We start from the raw sequence: 23,262 nt of genomic DNA on the forward strand, positions 1-23,262 counted from the left end.
AACCCTTGACTCATTTTGGATCCACTAGCCTACAAGACAATTCTGCAAGAGATGATGATATAAGGAGTTTGATCACAGATGCTTTTGGATTTGGTGTTCAAAATTTAGGAGAATCCAGTAATATACAAGAAACAGTTGGGATGTTGGATGGATGTACGCATACAGAACGTATGCATGTTGAGGAGCCTATACATATATCTAATGATGAGACAGCTCGTTATCACAACTTAATGAAAGATGCAGACGAAGAATTATATCCGGGTTGTACGAAATTTTCTAAGATTTTTTTCTTGTACATTTATTTCATATAAAATATTTGAATGGATGGTCTGGAAAGAGTTTTACCATGCTGCTCAAGTTATTAAAGGATGCATTTCCAGAAAGCACTCGTTTACCACCATCGTATTATGAAGTCAAGAAAGTAGTAAAGGAATTGGATCTTGGATACGAAAAGATTCATAGTTGTCTGAAAGATTGTATGTTATATCGGGGTGAAAACGCTAATCAAGAGTCATGCAATGTATGTGGATCTTCAAGATGGATAACACAAAAAGAAGATCAAGACGATGTACTGAATGAATTGGATGCAACGCGGAGTAAAAAAAAACCGGCCAAGGTATTGCGTTACTTTCCTCTTATACCTAGATTGAAAAGGATTTATGCATCATCAAAAATAGCTTCATCAATGAGATGGCATGATGAAGGACGTACAAAGGATGGAATGTTGAGACATCCAGCAGATAGTCTTCAATGGAAAGCATTTGATGATAGGCATCCTGATTTTGCCTCTGATGTTCGCAGTGTTAGGTTTGGCTTAGCTTCTGATGGCTTCAATCCATTTCGGACCCTGAGTTCTACCTACAGCACTTGGCCAGTCATTTTGATACCTTACAATTTGCCACCGTGGATGTGCATGAAACAATCATCACTTATCTTGTCAATGGTTATTCCAGGAGATAAGGGTCCAGGCAATGATATTGATATTTTTCTACAGCCTTTGATAGAGGAATTGAAACAGTTGTGGGAGGGTGTTGATGCATTTGATGCTTCCAACGGCCAAACATTTAAACTACGGGCAGCTTTGTTATGGACTATTAATGATTTTCCAGCATATGCCAATTTATCTGGCTGGAATACAAAGGGATGGGTCGCATGTCCTTGTTGTGGATATTCAACACATTCAATTTGGTTAAAACATGGAGGTAAGTTTTGTTACATGAGACATCGTCGATGGTTGGAAGCAAATCATCCGTTTCGATTTCAGAAAGATTTGTTTGATGGTACTATAGAATTGGGATGTGCCCATATTCCACCTTCTGGAACTGATGTTCATAGACAAATGGATGGCATCAATTACAGCTATGGTAAGCACTCAAAGTCTTCTAAAAAAAGAGGAAGGGATGATGTTGAAAGCTCAGTGCACGAAGGGTTACCAGAGGAAGTCAGTATCAGTACTATAGATGCAGAGGTGTTTCAAGATCCAGACAATTATTTTGAGGATGAAAATGAGGAAGACACACAGATAGCATCTACACAACAGCCCAGTAAACATTTATGGAAAAAATGAAGTATCTTTTTTGACTGACCTTATTGGAAACATAATCTTATTCGGCACAATCTTGATGTCATGCATATAGAGAAGAATGTTTGCGATAATTTACTTGGAACATTTTTAAATCTTGATGGAAAGAGCAAAGATAACATGAAGGCATGTCTTGATTTAAAAGAAATGGGTATCCGACAGGAACTTCATCCTAAAATGCTTGCTAATGATAGAATTTATGTGCCTCCTGCATGTTACACAATGTCTGCTCGAGAAAAGGATAGTTTTTTGGGAGTTTTGAAAAGTATCAAAGTACCTGATGGATATGCATCAAATATTTCACGATGTGTGCATCTAAAGGATCGAAAATTTTCAAATCTTAAAAGTCATGATGGTCACATATTGATGCAAGATATTTTTTCAATAGCTTTAAGATCGTCATTGCCGAAACAAGTTGTTACAATTGTACTTCGATTATCGTCATTCTTTAAAGCATTATGTTTCAAAGTTATTGATCCTCGAAAACTTGATCAGTTAGAATCCGATATTGCAATTACACTTTGCCAGATGGAAAAGATTTTTCCTCCTGGATTTTTCACTATTATGGTACATCTGCTAATTCACCTAGCTTCAGAAGTTAAAGTTGGTGGACCGGTATATTATAGATGGATGTATCCTATTGAGAGGTATTATTGCAAACCTTAAATCTTTTGATAATTTTATTAGAAACAACAGCATACTGATATTTTAATAAATATTTAATTTTTGAAGGTATCTTGTGCGTCTTAAAGATTATGTGCGAAATAGAGCCTATCCCGAAGGCTCGATTGCTGAAGCATATATTGCGGATGAATGTTTGACATTTTGTTCAAGATATCTTCAAGGTGTAGAGACTATTTTTAGTCGACCTCAACGGCATAATGACTTTGTGGAGAATGCAGAACTGTATAAGTTCTTAACTGCTGAAAAATTCTTGGGAAGAGCTGAAAGTATTGTACTTGATCAAAAATCCTTAGCACAAGCACATCGTTATGTGTTACTTCATAGTGACATAATATCTGACCATCGCAGGTTAGTATATTTAAGGAATGACATCAAAATTTAAATTTTATATTAGATATAATGTTCTAAATGATATATTTATATTTTATGCAGTGAATTTTTAATTTATCAGAGACGAGCCAATCATAACATTCGTCCTAATGCAAGGATTGAACAGCGATGGTTGGTCGAGTTATTCCCTATGTGACTTTCGAATCAGGTATGATTTATATTTAATTATGGGATATATTAATTTTTGATACATATTTAATATCAGATAACTCAACTGCACTTCGTCATATCATTTTTTGTTAGGTATCAAAGATGATGGAGACAAATAATTCAGATGAACTAATAGCTCTTGCTCGAGGACCTAATAAGATTGTGAATAGATATAACGGTTTCATAATTAATGGCTTTAAATTTCATACTAGAGAACATGAGAAATTTAGAAAAATACAGAATAGCGGTGTTATGGTGGAAGCGGATGGAAAATCCTATTATGATGCATTTAAAGATATCTATGAGTTGGATTATTATAGAAAATTTAAAGTAGTACTGTTTAGATGTGATTGGATAGACATAAACTCACCAAGGGGTTTGAAACAAGATGCAAATGGATTTACACTTGTAAATTTTTCAAGGTTGATACACACTGGTGTGTTATTGAAGGATGACCCATTCATTTTTTCATCTCAAGCTCGTCAAGTATTTTATGTACAAGACGCAAAAGATAAAGATTGGTTTACTGTCATCAAAACAAAACCTAGAGACTTATATGATATGGAAAACCAAGTGGAGGATGATGACGATGACACTTATACACAATGTATGCCCTACAATTTTGTGGCAGCTGATGATTTAAATGCTACGACGACGTTGGTTAGAACAGAATTTGAAGGAAACACTACTGCTTGATTGTTACTGGTAATAATTATTTATGATGTATATATTTTGTATTAATTATTATGTTATTTTACTCCATATATTAACTGATTCTATCTTTTATTTATATGAATGTTAGGTGACATCATGCGTCGCAGGAGACGATATGCTGGTGTGCAGTTTCAGTTTTCACAGACAGAGGCCGGTACGTCTTCTTCAGCACAGCAGCCTGAGGCCAGTTCAGCTGCACAGCATTCTGAGCCCTGTCCTTCATCATCAGCACAGCACGATCCTCCTGTTCATCAGTCAGATGATGAGATACACGTGCAGGGTATATATTGTCTTTCATGTAATTTTATTTTTATTTTATTTTATGTATATTTATGATATAGTTACTTTTATGTATTTTTTGCAGACGGATTCGGGAGAGTACGCTCCAGACGCGGACCCACAGTAGTACGAGATGTGTGGCAGATGCGTGAGGGTGAGAGGATTGTTATGGAGTGCAATCAGCTAGGTCAGCCAATTAAGAAAGCTGCCTGCTTATTGACTTCATTTTTGGGGACTGTTGCTCGGAGGCCTCAGCTATGTCCGTTGGGCTATGCAAAATGGAATGACATGCTTCCAACGTACAAAGTTGAGCTCCTCCGAGTTATAGAGGTAATGAATTGATGTTCATACTGTATATTAATTGTTAATCATTTATATAATTTATTTCATTTCATTTTTTTTTTATAGAGCAAGTTTGTTCTCCCTCCATCTACTCATAATTTTGTAATGAAGTCTCTCAACCGCAAATGGAAAGAATATAGAGCACAATTGAAGAAGGACTATATGAAACAGGGTATGACAGAGGAGGAGGTTGCTAGGAATTATCCTCCTGATGTACCCCCTCATCAGTGGATGGAGTTGGTTCATTATTGGTTCTCCGAGAGGGCACAGGTATATTATCTGCTTATTATCTTTTTTTCTAAATATTTTATAAAAATATTAATTTTTATTATATATTATACATATAACAAGTTCTTTACTTTATTTTACAGACTTATTCTGCTATTGGTAGAGCTGCACGAGCAGCTCAGTCTGTTCCTCATACATCGGGGTCGAAGAGTTATACACGACTCCGATAGGAGTTTGTATGTTCCTTAAACTTTCATAATTAACTTTTAATTTTTATGTTGAAATATTTATATAACTAATATCATTATGTATCGTGGATCATGTCTGTATCATGATACTCATATATTTTTTTAAATTATTATAACTGTTTGCTTAAAATTAAAATTATTTGTGTAGGTGGATGAGCATGGGAGGGAACCCGGACAAGTGAAGTTTTACCGGATGACTCATACTCATCAGGATGGTACTTTTGTTCGAGATGAGTCGAGAGATTTATATGTACGACATTATTAATATTCTATTTTTTGCAATGATTTAAATTTAATTTTGTTAGCTATTAATGTATAACTCTTGTTTTCAAAAAAAATACAGGAGAGGGCTACATCTCTCATTGCGGAGCGTGACGACGAGTCTGCAGCATCTACGCAGCAGAGCCGTATCGAGGCCGAGGTGTTCATAGAGTTATTGGGACCAGAGCGCTACGGCCGAGTGAGGGGTTATGGAGTAGGAGTCACCCCCACTCAGTTATCTGAGGTTAGTAGATATACGCAGCATGCTGCAGCAGATGCTCAGAATTCATGCATTCGCAGACTCGAGGCAGAGATACAGGAGATTAGACAGAGTCGTGCCGCTGAGATGGAGGAGATGCGACAGAGCCGTGCCGAGATGCAGGCCATGAGGGGACAGATTGATCGCCTTACATCTTTATTAGAGATGTATGATCCATCTCAGGTAAACATATATTATTAAATATATATTTTTATATTAATTTAATGATTTATATAGTTTTATTTATAGATATACAAATCATGCTTTTGATATGTTTCTTATAGGCTCTTGGCACATCAGGCACCCATCGAGACAGCGGCACGTCACGTGGAGACAACGATGACCATCCGTCTGCGGATTGATATTATTTTATTTTTATTATATTTTTATATTTATTTATATTACTCTTGATTGTAATGGATGATTAGTACTTTATTTTTATTTATATAAAATAATATCTTTTGGTTTGGTTAAATTTGCTATTTAAGTATGCTTTTGGTGTGAATGGTGGTGATTGTACAGGTGTGAATGGTGATAATTGTACAGGTTTATGTTAGAATAATTGATATAATTTTGTACAGAAATGTATGTATTCTTTTTTTTTTGTATATAAAATCTGTATTTTTTTTTTCTCTTAAAACCTTTAACGACGCTTATAAGCGTCGTTAAAATAAATTTAATGATGCTTATAAGCGTCGTTAAAGACAAAAAAGTCGACGCTTTGAAAAGCGTCTTGGTAGAGTGCGGGTCGCGGAGTCATTAACGACGCTAAAAAGCACCGTTAAATGTGATTTTAACGACGCTTTAAAGCGTCGTTATAAATGAATTTAACGACGCTTAAAAGCGTCGTTAAAACAAACTTAACGACGCTTATAAGCGTCATAAAAAACCTAACAGCCGACGCTTCAAAAAGCGTTTTGGTAGAGTGGCGGACGCGTTGTCATTAACGGCTAAAAAGCGTCGTTAAAAGTTAATTTTACGACGTTTTAAAGCATCGTTATAAAATAACGACGCTTTTAAAAAGCGTCGGCATTTTCCGTCTCCACTCTTACATAGGCGATGCTTTGGCGACGCTTTTTGAAGCATCGTAAAGGATATTGGCGACGCTTATTAGCGTCGTAAAATAACCTTAATAGCGTCGTTAATGACCATTTTCACCGTAGTGTAAGGAGAAACACTGATCATTGTTGCGCCGGTCCATGCAACACCTGAGGCCTACAACGTGTATAGGTCAATGCTTCTCCAACATACACTAGACTCGGATTACAAACATAGAAGCAATGTAACTTCACCAAAAAAATAACAACATAGAAGTCATTCCGAATTCACAATAAACTATTCCAATGCAATCCACTAAAACAGGACATTGTTATTCAATAAATTACTAAATCACTCCAATAATATCACCCATCTTTAGGAAAAAAGATTACATTCGCAAAAGGCATTGAATTTACAACATTGCAAAATTTCCTTTTCTTTTGCTCAGAATATAACACTGATGCAAGAATGAATACCAGCGCATGATCAAGGAAGCATGTCATAACATATGCTTACATGCAAAAGCAACTAGAAGTAAATCATCTCATACTCATATTAAGCAATTTAGACAAAAATCCAAGTTTTAAAATACCAAGATCTCACACTCCGAACCCAACTCCTAGGTCGACTATATGACACATAACACAGCCGCATGAACCCTAAAGCGAAGGCCAAGAGATCATGCAAAGCCTATAAGATGATTTCATTGCTCGAACACTAGGTTAAACCTATCCGAAACTGTGTTCTATAATTCTGAAAAAGGAAAGAAGGGTTGTGAGTTTTACAGCACAGTAAGAATCCCACACTCACATCAGCATGAATATGAATTATTTTTTAATGAATATATATAACTGATGAAAAAATAATAAGATTCACGCATCATCAATTTGATAATTAAATAATATCATCACAATTCTATTAAATATGTCACATATCACAAATCAACAAAATTCTAATCAAAAGTAATTCAATGAGATTACTTATCGTTAACTGATTAATATGGTTTTGATCTAAATAATATTATTATTTTGATACTGGACTAGACCCACTCAAGCTCTAGCCCGTGGCTGGCCAAACACATACACCATGTTTCTGTCCATGGCCAGCAACTACATATCAGCCTATGGTTGATATCCCAAATACAATATTTCACGCATGCTGGCTGATCTAAATACCCTTCAATTAGACATGGTTCATCATCTTAAAATGATTTCGACATTGGACTAGTCATAACCATGCTCCAGTCTGTGACAGGCCAAAACATCTCAATCCATAGTTGATTTGCCATATTTCATATATGCCCAACTAGTTCATATGCTCTCCTTTTCTCCATATTTATAATTATGCAAATTTATGTTTACCTTTCCGATATTGAACTAATTATAAATACTCCAAATCGTGGTAAGCCAAACACAATACTGCACCTCAGTCCAAGGCTAACCCAACATACACACCATGTTTCTTGCATGGTTAATCTGTCCAAACACTGCCCGCTCTCTATCCATATTATTGAAATCATAATCTTATTTTCAGTATTAGATTAGTCTCCGTCATGCTCTGGCTTACGGCAAGTCAAAAATAATGCCACACCCCAGTCTGAGATTAACATAGCATATGCACTACGTTTCTTACATAATCAACTAACCTAAATGCTGCCCACCCCATTAATTATATTAAATCATAATTTTCTTATTCAACATAATATATATAATTAAACACCAATTATCATGAACCATGCAACAGCAATTCATCAACATATGATACACCAGCCAATATATAAATAAAATATGCAATTATGTAGGTATGATTATAAATAAAATTTTTATATTTATGTAGGTAATCATGTCAAAGAACCCTTACCTATACCGATGATTGACTCAAATACGGTAATCGATGAACTTCTTAATCTATGAAGTCAAAAATAAGGTGTTCCACTTCAATTAACACCTTGTGCAGTCAATCGCACATTTACATAATCAGTGTGAAATATAAAAAATCATAGATGATTAGGGTGGTAGAAAATTATAGTCAACGATCTTAACACTATAGATTCAAGACCTCTCCTAGGATTAATGGGTAAATCTAAGTATCCCTAGACATCTGGACCATCTACTGGTCCATAGGATTTATATAGAAAGAAATCCATGGAGAAAGAGAAAATTATAGAGAGAAAGTAGAGAGAGAAAGTGGAAAGAGAGAGGAAGTGAGAAGAAGAGAGAAGAGAGAGAAACTCTCTCTCTCTCTTTTTTCTTTTTCTCTCTTTATTTTCTTTTTTTCCTTTTCTTCTTTTCTTTTCTTTCTTTCTCGTTTTTCTTCTCTCTTCTTGGAAAAATAGGGGTGGAAGGCTAGAGGTTGACCACACCCCCCTCTCTTCCATAAGAAGTCCTCAATTGCCGTGGTGACCTATGCCCACCCCGATGGCTACGCCGGCTCTCAACAACCTAGGTACAGCAAATCCAATGATGATAGTTGACTTGATGGGAGGAGAAGATCGAAAGAAATAGAGAATGATCCTGTTCACTACTAACCAAAACTTCACCAGCTAAATCCTAAGCAATGACAACTCCCTTACTGACTAGAAGAAGAGAAAAGAAAGATCTAGGCCCTATATACCGTGGCTCTAATGAGGTCCAATAGCCGGTTCACCTGAAAATCCCAAGGATTTCTTCATGAAAGAGCTCAAAAGCCATTTCCAAATGAGGGCTCCAAGAGTAGTTGGTAGAGAGGAGGGAAGGGCTTCTCTTTTATAGGCAAAAATCTAGGGTTAATCGGGAGATTCAGAGTTCTAATTCTCTCCTACCGAAATCGAGAAGAAGTCAGACTCCTCATAGTAGTCTGATTCTTCTTTTTCATTTCTTTTTCATGCCCTGAGATTTATGCAAGGGAAAATTTGGGCTTGAGGAATCTTTGAGGCTGGATCATTAGATTCTCCACTCTCCTTAAGAAAAATTTCATCCTAGAAATTGACATTCTTCAAAATCAAGATACATATCCTTATCTTATCCTCGAGCTCCTAAATAACCTCCTTTATTTAGAAAATAAATTTTGATCCTTTATCATAACACCTTCGCTTAAACCATCATGCTTTTGCTGCGCATTTTAATTTAACCTACTGAATTTTTGGGGTTTGCTAAATAATTTCTGAACCAATAAAATCATAGATTGTCAAATCCTCAAATTATAATCTTGGATGCAAATTATCTATCGAAACCAAACCCTATGAATTATTTCATCCGCAACACCTAATGACATAAATCTAAGTTTTTAATATCACTTATGTCATGCCCAAGTCACTTACATCAAAGTCTCAAATGATCATAACCTAAGCTCTGATACCATTCTATCATGCTCTGAACCCAACTCATGGATAGACCACATGACATGGCTGCATGAACTCTAAAGCGAAGTTCTGGAGATCATACAAGGGCTATAAGATGACTCCATTGCTTGAACTTCGGGTCGAACCCATCCGAAACCGTGTCCTGCAACTTTGCAAAAGAGAAAAAAAGTTGTGAGCTTTATGGCCCAATAAAGCAAGTGAACATAGAGAAAGGAATTGTTAGCAAACAATATGAGAATCACAATAGAAAATTGTGTAATAACCTGTGAAAGTTTAAAAGCTTCAATCATCCAATTATGTTGTTTCCCAATTGAAACTTCCGATTTGAGAGGAAACATTAAAGACCATGAAAGAAAAATCCAATGACTCTTTGAGTAGTTTAATTTCATGCAAAATTACAATAAACATCAACACAAAAAGAATAAGTAACTATTAAACCCAACGTTTCTAGTTGTCGATATAAAATTCAGCATAACAAAAAAAAAATGTAGATCCTAAAACAGTTCCTTGAAAAAAATGTAGATCCTAAAAGAATTACTAGAAAAATATCAAAAAGATATGGTTCCACAAATTTCTTGGACACATCATTCCAAGATGCAAGCGCATTTGGTCGGGAAACAAATTGCATCACATTTCTTAGATTTCAATAGATTTTGTTGCTAATCAAAACCCAACCTGATAAGGTGGACAGGTAATTTATTCTACTCAGTGGACATGGAGTAGCATAGCGCGCATGGTGCTGGAATGGATTTGTAACCATAGAAAACGGTCAAGAGGCTGTCAGATCATGTTTGGTGGAGACCCTTCGATGGTTTAGTCGGATGGAATTTTTAGAAGAAACTAGATATGAGAGAGAAGAGTATTATATGGGAGTTTCCTTCATTGTACCTGACAGTCCCCTGTGCCTGTTATGTTGCTAAAGCTTCTAGGTTAAGACAGATTTGAATCAAAAAATTTTTGAATTTTAAGAAGTTACATCATGAATATTACTGATATACCTTGAAATCGACTACAACTGACATGGCAAAACTGGGCAATCAAAGCCTGCCACGAGCTCACCATGAAGCCTTTATCACCTCGGCCAATTAGCTCTAGCCACATGGCTAGTATAGGGGAGCGTGGAGATACCCGAATCTCCACCTATCTGGTTACAACTAGCCTAATGGTAAGCAGTTTCCATTAAATACATAGGAATTGACATGCGGGAGAATTCAAATGATATCTTTTGGATATGCGAATGGTTATCAAAATTTAATGGCTGATTCATATATCCCAAGATTCCATATCGACAAGTATCAGCCCTCTATAGTTCCAAAACAATAATTTTATATGCATAATTCAGAGAAGATAGAACTCAAGGATCCTTGTCCACCGGCTCATATCAGAACCAGGTGCAGACTAAAGCACTACACCCGATTGGAGCGGTGCAGAACACATGAGATCCTGAGCAAAAAGTAGAGAGGTATCACTAATAATGGACAGAGAATTTGTACCTAGGCATACTTATAATTGAGCAAAGTATAGGGCATGAACATGTGGAGAATCACCCAGAACAGGAGCTAACTGTGGAAGAGTTGAAGAATTAGAACCCCCCTCCTGTTGAGTGGGAGCTGCTGAGTATGGGAGTCAGAGACTGTAGGTTGCATCATTAGCTGACCTTCAATGGTTGCATTTGGAACAATTTGAAGGGACTTAGCAGAAACAGCAAAAGCATCATCAGTGGATGGAAAATCCTTTGCAAGAGTGGAGTCGGACTCCTCTACCATCAGGACCTTAGCTTGTGGTGGGGACTCAGAACCATGGCATCAGCCTACACCTCTACTTTTTGATGTAGGAGGAGACCACTTCCATTTTGTTTGACCTCTACACACCCTGCTGAAGGCGCACCTGTGGCAAAAGATGGACCTACATCCATTGCTTGAGGGTCTTCTGGTTAAACATCAGCCATAAGAGGCAAAACGTGACCCCTCTACTGGAGGAAGAACAGTATTCATATGTGGCCATACATTAACAGAGAGTTTGGAGGATGAACTTGAGAGGGCTTAGAACACGCATCCACTGAATGACCAACCAAAACACAGTCATAACAAAAATCAGGCAGTTCTTCATAAACAAACTCCTGACAGGCAATTCTCCCTTTAATGCTAAGGTCTACTCCGGACAGATAGGTTTATATAGATTGATCTTAACACTAATATCCTAGCAAACCTTGCTAGCTCGAGCAGTGGCTTGGGTGCAATCATCCGAAAACACTGGAGACCCTGCTTCAGATGCGATACAAAGAATCTTGTTTCAGTTATACAATTCAATTGGAAGATCGGGCACCCTTAACTGAACCACAATTCGATTTAGAGGATCTCAGCTTGGTTTTAAAGTTTGGCTTCCAAGGTTCAAAAGCCATCAATTGGCCGGCCAAGGACCAAATATAGAAAATCTTAATCTTGAATATGGAAATAATCGTGCCTCTTGTCATTGTTGTTCAAATCCAAACAAGTCAATGATCTAAAGCCTACAATGACCTACAACCTACACCACAAGCGACTTGCAACCTACACCACAAGAGAACCAATCCTGGATGATCCTCACTATCGTCGAGCAGCACCTTAGTTTTCCTAATCCTAATCCGAGTATGCCCAATGGAGAGAATCTCACAAACTCTTGAAAGAGTAGGAGACCAAGTTCGTAGAAGGCCTTTTATAATGTATCTTATCCATCAGAGACAGTATCTGAATCAGTTAAAAATATTAGAAGATGGACGTTATCCACAATGGTTGCATACAGCTCAACTTCATCAAACAATCAAATATATCCTTATTTCTTTATTAGAGATTTATCTTTAGTTAGAGTCCAGATCAATTAAAATATATAAAATAAATTTCGATGCATATTAGTATAGGCCACATTCGAATGGGATTAATCTGATAAATTACAACATTCTCCCACTTGCCCTAACCTAACACAGGCATCTTTATTTTAATTATTTAAAGTATTTAAAAAATATTTAATAAAATCTTATCTAGATCTGATAATTAAAAAAAAAATTAATGTGGCCACATTTAAAAGAAATTTAATTTTTTCATAGTACTGTATACTTGATTACAAAATAATCATTAGTATGAATCATGATGGCAAATATGTTATTAATCAACACATAACCTTTTATGTATCACAACACTAATGACACTTTATAATCAAGTTTTTTATGTGAAATTTTACTTTATGAGTAGACAAAACTTTATGTTTATTTCTTGGTCATCTTTATATCATATGGTAAACAACTGATCAGCATAAAATAAACTAAACTTTATCATAAAACCCAATATGATGACTTTATACATAGTGTCTAATACATATCACAAAATAAGTTGCATCTCATATGATCCATCTGATCCTCAAAATCTTAAGAATGAATTTTTAGTCAGCGGATTTGCAATTATCAGCTGTTCTTTAATATATTCCATAGACACTATATTTCCTTTAGCCTTTCACGAAGAGCAAAATATTTGATATCGATATGCTTGCAAGTGCTTATTCTCTTCGTATTGTTAGAGAATCTTATTGCAGAATTATCATAGTATATCTTTATCGATCTACTAATAGTGTCAATAGCTCTAAGTCCTGTGATAAAATTTCATAATCTTATAACTTATGAGGAAATCTCATATAGGCTACATATTTTGCTTCCATAGTGGATGTAGTAAAGAGAACCTTTTTTTATATATATCTATGATATAGTATCTTCTGTAAGTAGAAAGATATATCAGTAATAGACTTCCTGCCATTTGTGCATCTAGCAAAGTATGAATCCTAGTAGCTTATTATTTTATGATGATCAGATTGCCTGTATGTGAGCATGTAAATTTTTATACCCTATAAGTAATGCATGACTTTCTTTGCTATTTTCCTATACTCCATTCCTGGATCATGTTGTGTCCAAGCATCGATGAAACAAAGCAATATATGGATGCATACAAACATGCGCATAGACTCCCAACGTCAGATGCATAGGTTATGAGCCTTATTTTCTCTATCTTTATCTTAATTATTCGATATCGAGCTTTATTAAATTTATCATCCTTTACAATATGAGCACTCCCAGAGGAATATTTATCATCCTAAATTTAATACTATAGATATGTAAGCCCGCTAAGATACTCCAAGTAGTCCTAAAAATCTATGTCTATGAATCTAAATGCCGATAACATAAGTGGGTTCACCCATTTCTTTCTTCTCAAAATATTGGGACAGAAACTATTTGATTTTCTTAGTAGACTAAAATCACTATTAGCAAGCAGAATGTTATTCACATAATGCTGAAATTATGAATTTACTTTTACTAATCTTGGGATCTATATATTAATCAATAATATTTTCTTTAAGCCCAAAGAAAATGATTATCTCATTAAATTCAAGATACTATTATGTGGAAGCTTGTTTATGTCTATAGCTAAATTTTTTGAATCTGCATATCATATATACTCATCCACTGATCACAAAAACCTTTGCATTGTTTCATATAGATCCCTTCTTTTAGATCACTATTAAAAAAGGCCGTTCTCACATCTATCCAATGTAGCTCTAAGTTAAAACTAAGCTACTAAGTCCATAACAATCTTAAAAAAAGAATAGTTAATGCATTCCTTTTTTGTAAACTCCTTTGCCACAAGTTTGACTTTATACCATTTGACCTTTTCATTGGAATTTCTTTTAGTCATATAGATCCTTTTGCAACCTATTAGTCATATTTTTCAGATGGGTTAATTTATTTTCAGATATGGTTGTTATCCATAAAACCCAGCTCTTATTTTTTTTATGGCATCCAACCACTATAAGAAGTTCTCACTTTTTATCGCTTATAAGAATATCTCAAGGTCATATCTTTTTCAACCATATCTATCAAATATATCACATAATCTTATTCTAATAGATCTTCAAAGAATTGTCTCATGATCCACTTATGGTGGCGATTAGATAGTTACCTTTTTGGTAATAAAAACCTTATGGAGTAGAATTTGATGAACTGATGATCCCTCCTGAATGTTATCCCAAGAGCAAACAATAGGATTCATCACTTTAGTCTATTTTAGAGGTCTAGTATTTCCTCAAAGACAATATCTTGAGGTTCTCCATTCTCATTAAACATGTCATCATCTAAAAATCTTGCTTTATTAGTTTTTACTGTCTATAGTATATGAGATGGATAATAAAATCTCTACTCTTTTTAATCTCTCTGGATAATCAATGAAGAAATCATTAATCGTTCTGAGATCAAACATCTTTTCTTATAGGTTATAAATCTTGACTTCGGTTGGACAACTTTATATATGCATATATTCTAAAATAAGTTTTCTATCAGTCTATAACTCATGAGGAGTCTTTTGAACGGCCTTAGTAGAGATCTTATCAAGATATGTACAATTATCTTTATATCCTCATCCCACAAGTTAATAGGTAGAATAACTTATCATAATCTGAATTATTTCTTTAAACATCATATTCCTTCTTTCAATGACACCATTTTAATCTGATGTGCTTTGACATTATGTAATATAATGCTTTATTCCTTTAGAAACTTTGCTAATGGTCTTGACTTTTATCCCATCTCTCTATGTTTACCATAGTACTCATTATTTTATCGGATCTGACTACTTGAATCATTTTTTCTGATTATCTCTCTATCTTTATTTCAAATTTCTTAAAGGCCTCAAACTTATCAGCTTTATCAAATAGAAGATATAGATACATATACTATGAATAGTCCTGAATGAGTGTGACGAAATACTTTTCACCTCTTAGATATTGGAAAAGGTTTGCATGCAATAGTTGTGTAAATGATTTCTAAATTTTCTTTAATCTACCCAGCACCGTTCTTAAATGTGTATGTCTATTTTGCCTTTATGCAATCAATATATGTCATAGAATCAATGAAGTTTAATGATCCTAAGATCCTCTACTTCATTAGCCTTATGACTCTTTCTTCAGAGATTTATCCCACTCTCCGATGTCATAACATAGAAGAATTTTTTAAAATGAAAACATACTCCAGGATCTAAGACTATCTTGTAGTATCCAACTGCCTCAGTAAATGAACGTGTTTGATTCCTAATGAAAATAGATTGTTCACTTTCAGTTAGAGACCTTCTTAATAAAAAGCCCTATAAGTTGTTGGCAATGTGTATAAATGCATTAGGTAGAACTAAGAACGTTTACTCAATTGGATTCAAAACATACACAAGAGTAAAGGATATTTCTTTTTTGCAATGACTTTTTATACTTCATGCAGTTTTCTTTAGATATCCCTTTCTTTTACAGAAGAAGCATTTGACAATCTTATTAATGGATTCACCTAATGTCACAATAAATGCTTTTTTCCAATTACATTAGGTACATTATTTTCTTTATCTACTTTTCTACTAACTTGATGTAAAGCAAAGTTCATGCTCTCCACCTTCTCCTTCTCTTAATCTCTTTTCTCCATTTGCATATATTTGGTCAGTAATCTACTAACTATTCAATCCTCGTTGTCTATACTTATAGGAGATCTTAAAGAGATCATACTCTAATGGAAAAGAAGTGACAATAAAGTGGACCAAAGTGTATCTGATATAAAAACATTAATATCAGATTACTGTACTTCGATACACTCACGGATGCCTGCCTTTGCCTTATCAAAGCTTACTAATTTTTGGTCTATATCATCCAAGAAAATACATGTCTTATTATATGAAGGGATGAATCTCTTATTGTGCTATATTAGATTTCTTGTAGAGCAAAGTGAATCGATTAGATCGCTCTCATTTTTTAAAATACTCTTTTATTTTGATGTACTTTCATCTATAAGTGATAAAAATTTATTCACTCAAAATATCAGATCAAAATCAGCACATCCTAATGTAAGCTCTATTTTTCTCTTTCTATTTCAAAAAATTCAATCTATTAAGAAAAAAATTTTCTATGCTACTATCATTAATTATAGAAATTAATACTATAAATAATACATGCTCATGATATCATTAAATAATAAGATTAATTAAACTATAATCTGAAATAATCATATTATTTTAGTAGTAAATTCTAATCTTTCTATAGGCAGAGGTGCATCACCCATAGAATTTACTAATACTTTATTAATAAGACCAGCAATATAGGTATCAAAAAATAATAAATTTTCATACCTATAGGTCTAGAAAAAATTCTATCCTCAATACCTAAAATTTTATTTTATTTTAATTAAATCATAAAAATAATTATTCTCTATAGATAAAATTAATTATTTTTATTACTTAATTATAATTTTATTCACATGCCATTATTCTTTAGTTTATAGTCTTTATATGGTTTTACTATATCTAGGATGTTGTGACTACTCCTGAACATAATAGACCCATTACTTTATATGGCATTAAATACATCATCATCAATATGATAATAGGTCTGTAATTTTTTATTTGGATATTAACAAATCAAATAGTACATAAATTAACTATATAATATGAAAATTTATATTTTTATATAATAAATCCATATAGCAAGGATCCCATCATAATTATCAATGAATATTTATATAATTATATTTATTACAGGACTAAATAATATCCAAAAGTCTTTATATAATAAACTCTATTACAGAGATCAAAATATAATTTCTAAGGATCTTTATAGAATTAATTACTTTATCATGGACTAAATTATAAAAATTTCTAAACTAAATTACACCGATCTATTTCAATAAATTGAAAGGGCTTCAATTGAATATAGACTTTGTCAAGGGCCTAAGTGCAAATATCCTCTTTGAAATAAATGGGTTCATGTCGGATTTTGAGTTTGGGTCCCAACCCAAAACCCAAACCTGTTAGGCCCATCTCCTTCCTCCTTGATTTTTTTTTCCTGATTACAATCAAAAACCCCTAAATCCCTTCTTTGTCGTCGATTGATTGCTCTAAATCCACTGTCGGTGAGGCACGGGGTGGCTCTCAACCACCGGTGGTTGGCCTAAGAGTGTTGGTGTACTGGTGATAGGTCATTTTTTTAGATGGGTGATCGGTGAGAGAGGATTCAAAAACCATAGCTCTTTTTCCCAAAAATTCAATCAATGGCCATCGAAAAGTCCAATCAAGAGGGATAACCACCGTTGAACAAGATTCGGTGGCTTCCTCCTTTCTCCCATTTTTTTGTTTTCTTTACTTTGGGTGGCTGCCAGCAACTGTGGTGGCTACCGGATGCAGGTCGGAGGTCTGGCCATCCTCATCAAATGAGGATGCCAGTGATAGCATGGAAATCCAGCCACCGTGATGAGAGGAGAAGCACACACGATTGGCCTTATTCCTTCCTCTTTTTCTCTTTTTTTTTTTTTTTATGGTTACACGGCAGTCATCAGAGATCGGAGACCAGCAGGGCAGCATAGCATGATGGTTGTCGGTGATCGACTGGAGTCCAACCATCATGAATGGAGGAGGGAGGGCAGTTGCAGGAGATCCACCATCAGCCTTTTCTCCTTATCTTTAAGAACCCAATTTATTTATTTATTTATCTATTCAAAGGTAAACCTAGCCCAAAAATAAATAAATAAAAACACAAATTGTTATAGAGTAACGAATCCAGAACTCAATGACTCTAATCACAAGACCGACCAGGTGGCCTGTCTGATTTATATCCAACATTGTGGCTTCAAGATTCGCCATCAACTTCATCCCTTTGGGTGTCGAAAGCAGAAATGGTGATCCTTTTCTTCTTTATTTTATTCATAATAATAATTAAATAATCTCTAATATAGCAAAAATAAATAAAAAATATAATATATTAAATTTTTTTGTATAGCAATAAGATCAATGAACTGAATAAAATAACATAGAGGTTGCTCTGATACCACTGACTGTAGAAAATCTTAATGAAAATATACCTCCAGCCATTATTCAAACCTAAACAGGTCAATAATCTAAAGCCTGCAACGACCTGCAATCTGTATCACAAGCGACCTGCAACCTATACCACAAGAGAACTAATATTCTTGGATGCTCCTCGCTATGTCGAGCAGCTTTTTGATTTTTCTAATCCTAATCCAAATATATTCGATGGAAAGGATCTTACAAATTCTCGGATGAGTAGAAATTATAATATGCTTCATCCATCAAGGACAGTATCAATCACAAAAATTAAAAGATAGGCATTATCTATAATAATTATATGGAATTCAATTTTATCAAACCAATAAATATAATATCTCTTTATTAAAAATTTATTTTAATAAAAATTTGAATCAATTAAAATATGTAAAATAAATCTCGATGCATATCTGTGTGAGCCACATCAACATCAAAGTCCTTTGGTCATCACGCATTCACGAATTTCTTCCAATTGAAGATTAAACAGCAAGAAAGAGGAACAACTTAGAGATTAGTCTCCAACCCCCAATGGAGTTTAATTTCTCTTTGAATAAAGTGTAAATGGAAACCACTTAAAGGAGCGTATTGCCACTTTGAACATGCGAGATGCAGATCTTCATCCAAGAAAGCAACAACCTATGAAAATCATTGTTGAAGAGCCGAAATATCATCATCAGAGGGACGAGACGTGGTCCATGGAATTTTCCGAGGCCTCTGGATGACCTGAGACCAAGAGCAGCTGGATTTCAGCAAAGAACCCTCACAGCAGCAAAGAACCCCATATACACCACCCCCCCCACCCCCCCCCCCCAACAACCACACCACAAAGGAGAGCAAAGATGAAACCCTCGACGAAGAGATTTATCCTTTCCCTTTCCCAAACAAGTGAAAACAATTCCCCGTCATGAAGTAGATTGCTGCGTTGGTATAATTGCTGCTAACAAATATGATTTGTGTTATTGCACCTAGTGATTCTGCTGGAGTTTTCGTGCTCTTGCTGCTAATTTGGAAGCCCGTGTTTTGTTACCTCATTAGACTTGCTTCAAATCCTTTTATACGTTCTTTTAGTATCTTTGCTCCTCTGATTACCTCCCTCTAAATCAGCTGGAGACTGACTGCGTTTCATTATCATATGGAAATCATTGCAACTATTTTCATACTTTTTCTCTCTACATCCTTCTATTTTCGTACATTTTTTTCTCATTCTTAATCAAATCAGGTGGCCTAGCCTTTTTTTCCTGTTAAAAAAAAAAAAAAAGAAAAGGAAAGAGAAGCTACTGTCAAATGAGAAGGGATGGGATGTGGAAGTTGAGCACCTGAGATTAGAAATTTTTTTTTAAGCGGACAACGGGGTGGATGGGAAAGGGTAGAATTGGAATTTCAGAGTGAGGAGGGGCTGGAATGGGGCTGGATATTTAAGGGCCGTTCTTTCGAGGATAAAAGATTCATTCAGAATCTAGATAAGTATTTCTCAAGTAATATTTAAATAAAAAAATAATTTATTTATATTTTTTTATGTATTGAAAAATAATTTAAAAAATTATTTATGTGGATTGAGAATGATACAATCGGTCAATAAGGAATTAAATAATATCCATATTAAATTTGAGCCATTTGTTTAAGGTATTTAGACTGTGCATGGAAAACAGAAATGATACATAGAAAAAAAATAATGAACCAATGGGGGCACCCAATAGCTATCACTCTCAGTAGGGGAAGGTGACCGAGAAAATGCAAGCTGGGCTTATCTCCAACAAATAGACGGAGTGGACTGACTTTGTGACGACTTTGACTCGAGGAAACGCCAGTCCAAGTAGTTTGTTTCTTTTTTAAATGTGCGATGGTTGTTGCCTACCCGTTGCTTGGAATCACCCGCTCTGCGAGGCCACGTTTCCGAAGCAGCTCGGTGATCGGCGGCAGCGGCAGACGACGGCATGAGACTTGATAGTCCTCCGCATACGCAGCTCTTGCCAGAATCGATCCATGTCCGATGATTTTGGTCTCAGGTGCGCGTCAAACAGTTTATATCAGAATAATACTATACAATATTTATCTGTAAAATTTCCTTCATTAGTCTGTACTAGGACTAGTAAGTGCATACATGAAAAGACGGGGCTTATGGTTCTCTTATTTTACAAGCAATGTTATGGGATACCTAGCAATATTTTTTTGTATGTCGGTGATATGTGGCATGAATAGATCAGTGCAATATATGATATTAGTAGGATTCACCAAGGTTGGTCCAATCGTGACGTCTTATATTAGCACCACATTAGCATGATAATGGATGAGTATCTGACAATTTTCTTTTAGATTCACACACACCTACATACATATTGTTGCCACTCAAAATCCAACTCAATAGGTGGATAACTCAAAATCCGACTCAATAGATGGATAAATGAGCTTCTCTACTCTATAGACTTAGAAGAGTGTATCGGATATCAGTATATCCATATCCATATCCATATTTATTTTATTTGATGAATACAAATACAGATATAGATATTATTTGGATGCGAAAATTCATATCCATATTTATTTTAAACGGATATGAATACAATTCGAATACTGAAATAATGGATGTAATTACAGATATAGTTTAGATAATTAAACTTTCTGACTACAGAATCAAAGATATTATTAAATAGATGATAAATCAAGCTAATAATATGTTTATATGATGGTATATATTTTTTTAAAAATTAATAAGTGCTATATAAAATTTTATAAATTACATACAGATTCGAATATTCGGATATGGATCAGATAGTTCTATTTATATCCATATCTATTTTTCTTTGACTGATGTAGATATGGATACGGATATAGAATTAGTCGGATCCTCAAATTTTTGTCCATATCTGAATTGATTCAGATACGAAAATAGATCTGCATGGATAATATCCATACCACTTTCACCCCTAAAAGAGTGCAACACGGCACTGAAGTTGATCTGCAATCATAAAAAATAATTAAGAGATCGTCGGATTATATCTGGCAGAGATCCTGATACTTAAGTCTAGATAAACTTTTAAGAGGAAATAGGAGAGATGAAAAAGAGAATTTTGTGAGTATAGTGTTGGAAGTTTCCTTCACCGTACTTGGGGATCCTTATGCTTAGATTTATAGAGATGAGGATGCGAATTTGTATGATTAAAGTCATGAGATTCACATACAAGCAGTTGAGCTATTTCTTTATTTGTCGATCGGGGTAGTAGGGATATTCCTTTCCAATTGCACTGTGATTGAGCACTTTCCTTATCTTATGGTTGGTTATGATATAACTTTCTGGATAGATTGAGATAGTATTAAGTTGTAATCAATTGCTAATGATTTGGAGAATTGACCAGCAATTGATGTCACTGCATATGTATCATTGATTTGGCACATTAAGCTATCAGATGAGATTTTAGGGATGGTAACTCTAAGCCATATCACTTATCCCCCACTTCTAGGCCTGAGTTGTACTTGCTCGACTCAAAAAAAGGAAGTAGTTACATCATTTGTCCAATAAGAGCTAGCTAAGCTGAATGCTTGCTGTTAGATCAGCCTTGGGTCTCTTTGGAAAGTTTGTCTAATGATAGGAACGATTACTGTAGAGTTGGTTTCATTTCTAAAGCATCACGCATATAGATCGGATTGTTGCCACTGCCATCATTCCATCTTGGGGTTCAGAAAAGGTCAACCTATAGGAGCCTACAACCCCTGAATGCTGAGCTTATATGTGGTAGCAAATGAGTGGATGAGAGGAGAGGTAATGAGATCAGCAATGTTCGAGGCTCATTACAAGGGGTGGAAAGCTGAGGTGGTTCCTTCCACTTTGCAATTGCCCTTCTGTCTCTTGGAGCTCCCGATCAAGTGCAAAATATAATCCTTTGTCTTCTTTCTTTCTCCATCTTTTCTCTGGCATCCTTCCATCGATTATCCTTTGTCCAGTGAACTATTATAAGTTGGCTTCGCCTTTTTCTCCCTCTTCATCTATTTTTTGCTGCCATGGTTGCTTCTTTCAAGAGCAAGCATCCCACTAGTTAGTTAACTCAGATGGCTACATTCTAGCATTTCGATAGATTTGGTTGAGCTGCATCGAAAGCTGAGTGCATTTTGGATCAATACAATTTGGACTGGTTCCGAAAAGACTTTAGGTTTCTCGTTTAGGTTGCCTGGGAGATAAAGAGAGGGCTAATGCCTGTTATCCTGCCTAGGTTAGTCTTTATGAGGAGACTCTAAAGACTAGATTGAAGCTCCCTCCTCCCTCTTTTGTTATCCTTCTTCTCAATAATTTTCGATAATTAGTGCCCATCTAGTTGGTTCCCAACATATGGTGGATCATTATTAGATTTTTGTCTCTTCTATCCCTACATGGTATATAGCTCACTGTTGAGTTGTTCCATGCATGTTACATCCTTAAGGAACATCCTACCAAATGAAATTGATAGTACATCTTGGGTCAGAAGGGGTTCCGGATGATTTAGGGTAATTCTTCTTCTGTTCATAGTTGGAAGCATAGCTTCTTTTATATTTTCTCCAAGCAATCCTTGGGTTTAACACCTTCTAGGGCATCCCCAAGAAAAACATGAATAGAGTCCCTACTCTCTCCAACATCAAGCAGTAGATCTTGGATTCTTTGTGCAGTATCAAAACTCCTATTTCGGAGCTATTGGTTGAGCAAACCTTGGTCATTTGTCGGGATAAGCCCTACTCAGTCTTAGCATAAGAGCTCTTCCATTTTTTATTCTTTATATGCCTACTAATTTTTCTTGACTTATTTTTGTCTTTGCATATATGCTCAACAAAGCATTGGTGAGGTAGGCGGCAATCACCCAGCGTAAGGTGGCGTTGGAGGATATCTCGCATTCACTTCT

General features: G+C 35.1%; 1 protein-coding gene and 1 long non-coding RNA gene across 2 annotated transcripts in view; both read left to right on the forward strand.

Moving 5' to 3' along the window:
* Positions 1-3,130: 3,130 nt before the first annotated feature.
* LOC140856041 (uncharacterized) lies at positions 3,131-4,156 on the forward strand. Its single transcript, XM_073253219.1, has 3 exons — positions 3,131-3,511; positions 3,609-3,800; positions 3,885-4,156. The coding sequence occupies exons 2-3, from the start codon at positions 3,617-3,619 to the stop codon at positions 4,139-4,141; spliced, it is 441 nt and encodes a 146-aa protein (XP_073109320.1). The 5' UTR covers positions 3,131-3,511; positions 3,609-3,616; the 3' UTR covers positions 4,142-4,156.
* Positions 4,157-20,273: 16,117 nt separating this feature from the next.
* The window catches only part of LOC109505634 (uncharacterized), a 48,027-nt gene continuing 45,038 nt past the window's right edge, over positions 20,274-23,262 (forward strand). Inside the window, exon 1 of the long non-coding RNA XR_002164224.3 lies at positions 20,274-20,403. This is a non-coding gene — a long non-coding RNA (uncharacterized lncRNA). The remainder of the gene's footprint in view (positions 20,404-23,262) is intronic.

Source organism: Elaeis guineensis, chromosome 3, assembly GCF_000442705.2.
Source record: "Elaeis guineensis isolate ETL-2024a chromosome 3, EG11, whole genome shotgun sequence".
Taxonomy (NCBI): Eukaryota; Viridiplantae; Streptophyta; class Magnoliopsida; order Arecales; family Arecaceae; genus Elaeis; species Elaeis guineensis.